Source organism: Elephantulus edwardii, unplaced genomic scaffold (genome assembly GCF_000299155.1).
Source record: "Elephantulus edwardii isolate Elephantulus edwardi_28Jun2011 unplaced genomic scaffold, EleEdw1.0 scaffold00152, whole genome shotgun sequence".
In the NCBI taxonomy this organism is placed as follows: Eukaryota; Metazoa; Chordata; class Mammalia; order Macroscelidea; family Macroscelididae; genus Elephantulus; species Elephantulus edwardii.
Genome location: NW_006399902.1, coordinates 6602619 through 6614273, shown reverse-complemented (window position 1 = coordinate 6614273; position 11655 = coordinate 6602619). Strand labels below are relative to the sequence as shown.

The 11655-nt window shown below is 36.6% G+C and overlaps 1 protein-coding gene across 3 annotated transcripts in view; it reads right to left on the bottom strand.

Moving 5' to 3' along the window:
- Positions 1 to 11655, bottom strand: part of CASK (calcium/calmodulin-dependent serine protein kinase (MAGUK family)) — a 428386-nt gene that overhangs the window by 79635 nt on the left and 337096 nt on the right. For all 3 annotated transcript variants that reach the window (XM_006894975.1, XM_006894973.1, XM_006894974.1), the window contains 2 exons: positions 10626 to 10703; positions 7836 to 7916 (listed from right to left, as the gene is read on the bottom strand). In XM_006894975.1, the coding sequence (XP_006895037.1) occupies positions 7836 to 7916; positions 10626 to 10703 (159 nt within the window). The remainder of the gene's footprint in view (positions 1 to 7835; positions 7917 to 10625; positions 10704 to 11655) is intronic.

The following is an 11655-nucleotide window of genomic DNA, read 5'->3' as shown; positions in this document are numbered from 1 at the left end:
AAACTATTCACATTCTGTGTGACTATTGAAAGGCTAGGTTTTATTGCTATCATTGTGTTGAGTTCTTTTTGGTGTTGTTGCTAGTTACTTTGGACCATGGAGCTTTCTGTGGTATATCTGTAAGAAGGACATTTCTTTGGTATATCTATAAGAAGGACATTTCTGTGGTATATCTGTTGCTCTAGACTGTTGTCAGACATATGATGCCTAATCGTATATTCCTTTTGTGCAGTTCTTCCCCTCACCTTATCTAATGTAGTGCTTATTATCTATCCACATTTCCCCCATTCTATCCTCAACACCCTCCCCCCATGTCTGTCCTATTTTATAACTGCGGTGTTATGCAATATTTTTCCTTTCGTGACAGATATTTTGCTCAACATAATGCCTTCGCAGCTCACTCATACTGTGCCGTGTTTGATATGGGAAGCCAAATTTCATACCATATATTATATGAAAAACCATATGCTTGTTCAGGAATTGAAGGAATTACAAATTTATAAGTTAGGATTTCTCTTGTGACAGATCACAGAAAATGAGCTGTTTCCTACAGATAAGAGACAGTGAGGAGCCCCCTACAGAGGGAGTGTTAATACATGTGAAATACTTCCTTCCTGAGCTAAAGCATTAGGTTGACCATAGAGAAAAATTCAGCTGCATTTACAAGAGAATTCTCTTTATGATTTTCTTCCCCTGATAAATACACAGGGAAGCATGGCTTGAGGCCCTTCAGTCACTGAAACTGCATTCCCCCTGTCTTTATGCTCTCTGTTTTATCTCATTCTTGGTTGTCTGTCTCATTATTAATAATTATAAAAATACTTTACCCTCAGTCTGAAACAGTTTGACAAGTTCATTCTTTTCAGTGCTGTGTAGTATTTCATTGTGTGAATGTACCACAGCTTTTCTATCCATTCATTTGTTGACGGACACTTGGGTTACTTCAATCTCTTTGGTATTGTGAATTAAACCTGGGTGTGCGTACGTTTGTTTGGGTGGTGGCTCTGGTTTCTTTAGGATTTATTCCCAGTAGTGGAACTGCTGGGTTAAATGGTGTTTCTATTTACAACTTTTTGAGAAAGGTCCAGATTGTCTTTCATAATGGTGATACCATTATACATTCTCACCTGCAGTGAATAAGAGTTATAATCTCTCCTACCTTGCCAGCATATGTTGTTTGCTGCCCTACTGAATTCTGCTATTGTTGTTGGGTGAGATGATAGTAGTTTTGGAAAATAGGATTTTAAAGTAACTTTAAGATAGAAAGCTCTAGCACTTAAAAAGTTTCTTTAACATAGTGAATAGTTCAGAATTCCGTTTCCCACATGGGACATTTCCCACACATATACTACTGGGCTCAATTTAAGTTTATAGAAAAACTTATAATCATTACAAAGGACCCCATCACTCACTAGGTAAGTGACCTTTAACAATCTTTTTTACCTTTCTAAGGTTCAAGTTCCTCTGTGAATTATAAAATGTAATTACTTAAACCACTTCACATCCCAACCATTGGCAAGTCCTGCTGTTGTTGTTATGTGCCGTCAAGTCACCTGCCACTCATAGCAACCCTATGTACAGCAGCTCTGAACCCTGCTCTATCCTGAGCCAACCTTATTGTCTCTGACACACCTACTCTGATTACCCCAGTCACTGAGTCAATCCATTTCATTGAGGGTCTTCCTCTCTTGAGCTGTTCCTCCACCCTCCCAAGCAAAAAGTCCCTCTCCTAGGATTCCCCTCCTCGCAACATGCCCGAAAGTATGTCCTATCATCTTCAAAATAGAACCCTAAACTGGTCATCTCTCACCATCCTCACTACAATCTCTACCCTTCACTCTATCATCGTTCACAATAGCCTCTTAATTTGTCTTTCTCCTTTAACACTTACCTCTCCAGTCCATTATCTACATATCAGCCTCAACAATCTCTAAAGCACAGAATGCATAATATGGTCCTGTTCACAATTAACAGCTCAGTGTCCTCTTACTGCATTTAGGAGAAAATCCAGATTCTTGCAAAGCCTTTCTTGGTCTGGCCTCTGCCAACCTCTCTTAGCTCATCTTGTACAACTTTGTCCTCTGTTTACTACATCCCAGTCATAATGGCCTTATTCCTGTTCCTTAAGCATAAAAAAAACCAAAACAAAGTCCAACCTTCTTCCTACTTCAGGACTTGTTCATTTGCTCTTCCCTTTCCTTTAAGTCTCACTCAGCTCAAGCACTAACTCTTCAGAGGTACTTCCCTTAACTATTGAAAAAATTCCAATTCATTACTGTCAAGTTGGAACTAACAGCTTACTCTAGAGCAGGTTTTTCAGAGGCTATAAATCTCATAGAGGATATTTCCCCCATCTTTATCCTGCAGAGCAACTAGTAGATTTGAACTGCCAGAGACGTGCCACCTTTGGGTTAGAAGCACAACTCCTTAAGTAGCTCCTATATCATCTTTCCATCTTTGTCACCTCCTATTGTCATTTAATAGCATTTATTATCACTATGGAAACTTATCTTGCTAGTTTACTTACTCTTACTGACTGTCTCAACTTCACCTACTCATCTTTAACACAATCCCACTAGAATGAAAGTTCCATGAGTGCATGGACTTTGCCTTATTCACCCACTATATCTTTAGTGCCTAGCAGAGTAGCTGGCACATAGTAAGCATTTATATACTTGATGAATGAAAGTATTTTTTAAGAAATTTGGGGGGAAAACACTCAAAAAAAGAGCCTTGCTATGTATTATAAATTTTTTAATTGTTTCAGAAGAATTTTACTAAATAGCAATATACATACTAACTTCAGGAAAGGAAAAGAAATTGAGTCTTAGGTCTGTTGTAAGAGACATCTGCAATGTCTGAAATTTTATAATTTTAAAAAACATAACCTCAAAATACATAAATATATCTTATTTATGGAGCTTTGATAGCTTAGTCCTTAAAGAGTTATACTGCTAACCCAAACACCATTCCTCTTTGGTAGTTTGAATCTACCAATGACTCTGTACAGAGAAAAAAGTGTAGTCTCCTCTTATATGAGTGTCAGTGATGCATACATGAGTAATCTCTTATTTGGGTATATAGCCATGAAAAAGTGCATGAGTAATCTCTTTTTTGGGAATATGCTAATTTATTTATCGTTCTGCAAATGTGAAAAGTCTTTTGGTTACAAAAGTCTTATGTCATCGCCTAAATTGAGCTTGACAGTTTAAAGAAAGCCGTCTATCCAAATATGTGCAGGTTTCTATCTATAGAAAATATACCACACAATTAGGCTAGCCTACCTTGGAAAATGAACTGTACATAAAAGACACTACCAGGAAAATATTAATACTTATCTGTCCTGGAGAGGGTGAAACCAAGCTGCTCCTTGGGGGCCAGGACTTTTTTTTCCTTGTTGTGTACCATAGAATTGGATCTTACTGGCACAGGAGGAGATTGTCCCTCCTTCTCCAGCAGAGCATCTCGTGGATTCGAACTGCACACCTTCAGGATTGCAGCACAGCTTCTTGCCACTTGGTCACCAGAGCTCCCCTGGAGGCTAGGATTTTGAAGCTCTGTCTCACATACTTTGGCCATGTGGCCAGGAGGGACATCATGCTTGGAAGGGTGGAGGGACAGCACAGGAAAGGAAGACCCCAGATGAAACTGGATGAAACTGGGACAATGGTGGTAGGTGTGTCAGAGACAGTGAGATTGGCTCAGGTTAGGGCAGAGTTCAGAGCTGTTGTTCATAGGGTCAGTAGAAGTTGCAGGCAACCAGATGGGATATAACAACAACAATCCCCCAAATACAAATATGTCTTGGAGAGGGTGCAGCCAGAGTGCTCTTTGGAGACAAGAATGATGAGGCTTCTCCTCACATACTTTGGACATGTTGCTAGGAGGTGCTATTACTTGCAGAGGGAAATGATGCTAGGGAGTTTGGAGGGTTGGTGAGGAGAGGAAGACTCTCAACAAGGTGGATTGACATGGTGACTGCCACATGGGCTCTAGTGTTATAGGAAGTGTGAAAATGGCACAGTGTACAACAGGGTTTTGAACTGTTGTTCATAGGGTTGACTCGACAACACCTAACAGTAACCTAACTAACCTAATATGTGTTAAGGCACTGAAGCTTATTCTAAATTCATTATGTTGGGTCAGGGAGGTAAATTTGTCAGGTCCATCTGAATCCACAGTTTTAACCATTTCTACACAAAAGAAGAGAGAACTCTGATGACCTAGCTAGCTGTGTTGTCAACTCAAAGGCAAGTAGTTCAAATCAACCTGCTGTTCTGTGGGAGAAAGATGGGCAATCTTCTCCTATGGGATTTACAGTCTCTGAAAACTTGAAGGATCAATTATGAATTGATTCTGACTCGGTAGCAACGAGTGAGTGAGTGAGTGCGTGAGTGAGTGGATTAAAGCACACATTGTCTTTATTTTCCTGGTCTGTGAAAGAGATAAATAATAAGGACAATTGGATACAATCATAAGCTTACTAAGAACAAGAGAGCTGTGCCGGGATGTGAGTGGACACAGAGAATCTTCTTACCCATTCATTGGTGAAGTGGCCTGTGCCAGACAGCCAGCCTCTTCCTATCTTGGGCCAGATTTTAGAATGTTACGCAGGGGAATATGAACAACTACAAAATGAGGCAAAGTAGAGAAAGTCAAAGTGTGGATTTTAGGGGTGTTAGGAGAGATGATGACAGCCTAGATGAGATGTGAGCCAAATGCTGTGTTATACATATACATGTAAAGTGTAAAAAGTGCACTCATTCAAAGGCATGAAACCCGAGTTCCTATTGTAATTGTCTGGATAGTTACTATTATCATTTGAAATAAAGTAAAATATTCTCAAGGATTATAGTTTTTCCATCTTTAATGCTTGGTGGGAGATTAATAATGAAAATGGGAATACTTTCAAGTGGTCATTTTGAAGAAAAACATTCCATTTCCATTCTTGAGTAGCTTTACATTTTATATATATTGTACCTTAAAATGGCATCCATACCCAAACTCACAGATAGTAGATACGATATACAATACTAAGTCAACTGCTGTTGAGCTGATTATGAGTCATGGCGACATCATGTGTTCTGCAGGTGATGTTGTTAGGTGTCATCGAGTTGACTATAACTCGTAGCAACCCTATGAACAACAGATATGAACTCGGTACTATCCTGCATCATCCTCATGATCTCTGATATGCTTAGGCCCATTCTTACACTCACTGTAAAAATCCATCTTTTTGAGGGTCTTCCTCTCTTTCTCCATCCTTCCAAGTATGATGTCTTTTTCCAAGGACTGGTCTCCCCTGATAACATGCTTAAAGTATGTGAGATGAAGCTTCTCCTTCCTTTCCTCTAAAGAGCACCCTGGTTGCACTTCCTCCAAGACAGATTTGTTTGTTCTTTTGTCAGTTTATGGGATATTAAGTACTTTTCCTCAAGACCATAATTCAAAGACATCAATTCTTCTGTCATTCTTATTCATTGTCCAATTTTCAGACACTTGCTCTTTAGTACTTTGGAGACATCCTTGATAGCATTTTTCCAAATTCAACACGTGTTTTGTTTTCTTGACTGCTATTTTCATGAGTGTTGACTGGGGATTCAAGTGAAATGAAAACATGGACACTTCAGTCTTTTTTCCATATGAGTCCTCCAATTCTCATGTCATATTCTTCACATACTCCAGTTTCTCAAATAATTTGCTTAGCATGCAGATTCAGTAATATAGAGAAAGGCTAAAATCCTGACATACAACTTTCTTGAGTTTAAACCATGCATTGTTCTCTTTTTCTATCTGGGCTGCTTCTTGGTCTTATGTATAGGTTTCACATGAACACATTTAAGTATTCTGAGATTCTCATTCTTCTTAATGATTTGTTTTGATTTATACAAATGTCTTTCCAAAGTCAATAAAATACAAATAAACATGTTTTCTGGTAATCTCTGCTTTCAGACAAGATCCATCTGACATGAGCAAGGATTTCTCTTGTTCCTTGGCCTCTTCTGAATTCAGCTTGAAATTCTTCCATTTCCCTGCTGATGTATGTACGGTTCCAGCTGTTTTTTTAATAATCTTCAGTAAGATTTTACTTGTATGTATATTAATTATTCTGTTCAATAATTTCTACATTTTTGTTGGATCGCCTTTTTTGGAAATGGAAACAAATTACGGATCTCTTTCAGTGAGTTTGCTAAGTAGCAGTTTTCCAAATTTCTAGGCATGGACTAGTGAGCATGTCCAGGGTTGCATCTGCTTGTTGAAACATGTTAGTTGGCATTCCAGCAACCCTGGTGTCTTATTTTTTGCCAATGTCTTTATTGCAGCTTGAATATTATCGTTTATTACCAGTGGTTCTTGATTTTATGCTATGCTTCAATTAATGCAATCTTTTGGAAATAGATTGTGAGGCCTTTTTATCCAAGGTACTTCAGCGTAGATTTGAAGATCAAGATTTTGAAAGGCCAACTGAGTAGTGAGCATCTAGCCATTTGTATGACCTAGGGACTCTGACATTGTTATTATGTGTAACTGAGTTGAGTACAATTCATAGAAATCCTATGAACAACATATATGAACTCTGTCCTATCCTGTGCCATCCTCATCATCTCTGCCCCATTTGTGACCACTATTACTGTCACTGTGTTAATCCATCTCATTGAGTGTCTTCCTTTCTTTTATGTGAGACAAAGCTTTGCCATGCTTGCCTCCAAGGAAAACGCTGGCTGCACCTTTTCCAAGACATCTGTGCTGCAATAGTGTTAATAAACACATATCTTTTAAGGTAGATTTGTTTTCTTTCAAAGGGAAATGAATAGCTTTTTCAACTCTTCACGTAAACTCCATTTAGGTTAATATTTTTTAAATGTCATACAGTACTCAATGTGCTTTTCCATCTGTTGTTATGATTTTCAATTGCTGTTAAGTAGATGACCATAGACATTTTTCTACTGAAAAGGAGTCTACCAATTTTGAGTTTTGTTAACATATTTAGTTTTACACTAACTGGCTAAATACAAGTGCTATGGCCACTTTCCAGACAACAGAAATGAATGGATGAAGTGTAAGAATTTTGTATTATCTGAAAGAGATGTATTTTCTTCCACATATCACCTAGGTTTGAGAATTTTTATTGAAAATAGTTTCAAATTTTAGTTTCTTATGGTTTGCTATTGTTGTGTGCCATTGAGCCATAACCAATTCATACCTGACTCCACAGTCGGTTTTCAGAGGAAGTAAATTTCTTGAGCAGAGATTGTCCACCATTCTCTCACAGAGCAGCTGGTGAATTCAAATTGTGCCTCTTTGGTTTAGCTAATGTACGTAGTTCCAGTGACTTAAGGACTGTGTTATGAAGGAGCAAAACCCTTGTCTGATAACAAGTTCCCTGAAGAGGCACTTCACAAAATAGCACTTTTAGGACTGTGACACCAAGTATCTAAAAGTATTTTGTATTTGGAATTACCTGGTATTACCATCTTAACATATTATATATATAGGGGCACTTTAGTGGCCTAGTGGTAAAGAATTATGCTGCCAACTCTAAGAAAGATGGTTCAGCTTTACCAGCTGCTCTGTGGGAAAATGATGGGCAGTCTCCTCCTGCATGATTTATAGCTCCTGAAAACATGCTGGAGGGTCAGCAATGACCCAACAGCACATGACAACAACAGTATTGCTATCTTAACATTATATGGAGTCTTAAAATTGTATAGATAAATATTATATATAATCTTAATCTTATAGGATGAACATTGAAGCATATATTTTATGAAGATTACTAAAATTTTGTTTTTAAAATGAGCTTTTAGTTTTATGGAAGTTTAAGCATTACTTACCATGAAATGAGGTTGTGTTAAAATACGCTTTAGTTCCTTTGCATCATTATTTTCAGGGTAACATGAAATTTCTTCCAATACCTAAAAAATAAGCAAGACATCTAATACTGTAAAAAAGATTGGTGATCTAGAAAACATAATATTATCTTAAATGAAAAAAATTATGAATGCATTTTTATGGTAGGTAAAACAACTTGGGGGAAAATTGATTAATGGTAATAAAAATACGAGTTAATGTAAAAGTGTCTGCTTCCATTACCCAACTACAGCTACTGAAAAATACAAAACAAAATGGCAAGCCCATAATATAGATTTATTACAGGTTTAGGTAATTTCATTCACTTAATGGGAGAATATCTCTAAATGTCTTTCTCCAAATTCACCATCAAAAAGAATCTGCAATAAAATTTAGTGGCAGCTTTCTTTTATTTGGCAGAAATGTCAATTCTTTTTTGAAAGAGCAAAATGACATGGGTGCAAATGAAAACAATTTAAAGAAGAAAAACATTTAAGCAATTTTCCTTGTAGCCTGATCAATGTCAGTCTCCACACTCATGGAGAAAACCACACCTCTGTCAATAGTTACTCTATTTAATAATTTCCAAGAAATAAAAAAAAACACACTAATTTCATCAATTGGTCCTCAATATTGTCTCTGTACAGTTAAAAATGGCTGGGGTTTTGTGGTTTCTTTTTTTTTTTTTTAAATTAACATTGTCTTTCCAAAGCTATGAAGTCCTTCCAGGGTAGACTTTATCCATTTAAAACTTAAGTAACACAAACCAAGGGGAAAGTCATTGTTCTCTTTAGAGTAAACTTATTTCCACCATTCTAAGTGTATGTGGTGGATTCACAAAACAGTTTGTCCCACTGCACTAATCTCAACCCAAAAGATTTAGCCAATCAAGTCAGTGACCAGGTCTCAGCAGAATTTTACGACAAAGGTACACAATCACCTCCAACCCCTATTAGATATCTTTCCAGTCAGTCTTTGGAGAATATTACAAATACTTCAGACTAGGGCAATAGAGGAAGTTGTGAGGTTATTTGGCCTAAAGCTTAGATTTCAGTGCCATATGATAATATTCTATAACTAGCTTCTTTGGGGGAAAACATACTAACAGGAACAACAGTTTCTTTCTTATCCAAATGGCTTTAATCACAAATGGCAATAGGCTCCCAGCTGGTGATGCTATAAATTCATATTGTTTAATGATGATAAACCAATCAACCTTTGCTTATTTTATGTTTCAAGTTTCCCTATGAGGGAAATGGAAGGAATAAAGCACACGCTCTGTCTGGATCCCTCAATATTCTCCCAGACTTTAAACACAGAGGTGTGGCCTCCTAAGCATGACTAAGTTGAACCCTTCATCTCGTTTTCACTGGCCAGTTGAGACAAAGAATTGTTCCCAAAGTATCTCCATTTCTCTCTGTTGGGGTATTGCAAAGAACTCTCTCTCTCATTGCTGTCAAGTCGGAAATGACTCATAACTGAGGCTCCAGTGGGTTTATGGAAACTATAGATTGTATGGAAGGAGACTGCTCAACTTTCTCCTGTGGAGTAGTTGGTGCCACCAGAGAGTAACAATGCAACTCTCTACCCACTGGGCCACCAGGGCTCCCTATTACGAAGAAAGGATGGTGAAAATTACATTCCCTGTTGGTGGTAGCTTGATTTCTTTAAATGAACATTTGGTGAGCAAAGGCAGAGGTAATATCTCACTGGTGTCCTAATCCAGCGAGCAGGCCTGACTGCCTTCATGTGATATGTACTGTTTCTTGGTGAATAAACAATACTTGTCATTAGAGGTCTTGTGTTTAAAATCCAGTAGGGAAGAGATTATAGGTTTTTAAAAATTTTTTGATTTAGCAATCTCATTTTCTAAGAAATAATATTTTAAAAAAGAAAAATGCTTATTTGCATAAAAACTTATCAAACAAATGAACAAAAAGAAAACAACCAAGGAAAGCTATGTGTCTGATAATAATGATGTTACTTTATTTAATTAAATATTTAATAATATAAAAATGATAATCACTAGTAGAAATATTTATGGAAACAAGTAGAAATATGGAAAATAATTATTATATAAATTTAAGAGAAAATGGATACATTTTGATGGCAACTATATAAACATATAGCGAACACTGGTGGTTTAGTGGTAAGGAATTGCACTGTCAATCCAAAGGTACACAGTTAAAATCCACCAGCTCCTCCGCAAGATGATAGGAGCAATCTCCTCACATGTGATTTACTGCCTCTGAAAACCCACTGGAGGGCCAGCTATGGGTTGTTTTCAACTTAACAGTACTCAACAACAGCAATAACATAAATATATATTCAAATGGACAGTGATTGGAAAAGGCTAAGCAAAAAGTAAAATTACTGTACTAAGGGGATAACATTATGTATCAATTTTTAGTGGCAAACTTTCTGCAAGATTTTGTTTCTATACTGAACAAATTAAAAAGAAGTTTGTGAAGGATACAGTCATGTATACTAACAATTTATAAAAAGGATTTTTTCAGACTTAACACATTTAATTTTAACAGCTATTTGAGTTTCAAACATTGATCTTTAAAAAACAACTTAAATTTTCTTAGTATATTTGTTTCTAATAAGTAAAGAAAAATAACAGAGACAAAAAGAGAACACTGCATATGAAATGTTCAATATAACAAGTCAAACTGACTTCAAGGAAATGTCCTCTCAATACACAGAAGGAATGTTTTCAATTAAGGTAGCAATTCTGACATCCAAAGTTATTTACAAAATATATTATTTACCTCTTTGGCTCTCTGTACTGCATCACTTGGAGGATTCCTGATTTGTGGTGAAGACTTCGTGTTAATTTTGTCATATAGCTGAAGAAGAGAAGATCCAATCAATATTTCCAGTCCTTTTCTTAAATTCATAGTTTCCTATTTATCATTTTACTAAAAAATATTTTCCTTTCACAAAGGCAGGCTGATTATTTCAGTGAAGTCCTCTTGCTAAAAATGTATAATTCATTCAAGGAAACTTGCAGCATAAATCTCAAGCCTCTCTTTTAAAAAATCCTCTTTATGTAGTCCTAAATTCTGTCAGTGTGGCCTTCCTTGTCATTTTAAATTCATCACAATTTCAGCAATCATAGTGCTTTTTTCCTCTCCTCTGATAGAAGCAACGTTCAGTAACATGAAAATGAGTACTGAATAAAATGAAAGAGTATTTTCTGGCAAAAACATGGCTGAAAGAATTTCCACAGAAACCTAAAGCCTGGGAAAGGACAAACCCAACTGCTTCTAGGAAGGAATGTTCTCACAAAATGTTTATGCTTGCTTTAATAGGGCTATCCATTAACAGTGTCAGTGCTGGCACCTTTCAGAATGAAATCAAGGACATATGCTTTCTTCCCTTTGAATTTCCATATTCAAAGAGTGTGAGAAGATACTGGAGAGAAAGGAAATATATTTTACAACTCCCCTAAAGCTAAAGAAGAAAAGTTTAATTTTGAAGAAAATTAATTTCATTTTTAAGAGAACTTCTGTAGTTAAGAAATGTAATTAGAACACTGCTTAAACAAAATGTCTCATATTCAATAGTCTAATTTGCAAAGTGAAAAAGTATTTTGACTAGTCTGAACATTTCTAACTTCTCTAAAATAGGTGGGGACTTTTGTTATTGTTGGTTTTGATTTTAATTTTTGTTTTTTCTCTTCTATGTATACCAATACATTGTATGGGAAAGTCTGCTGTTAGGGACCTCTCTAAAGTACTCAAGAGCAATGGTGTCTCTCTGGAGACTAAGGTGTGCCTGATACAGGCCATGGTCTTT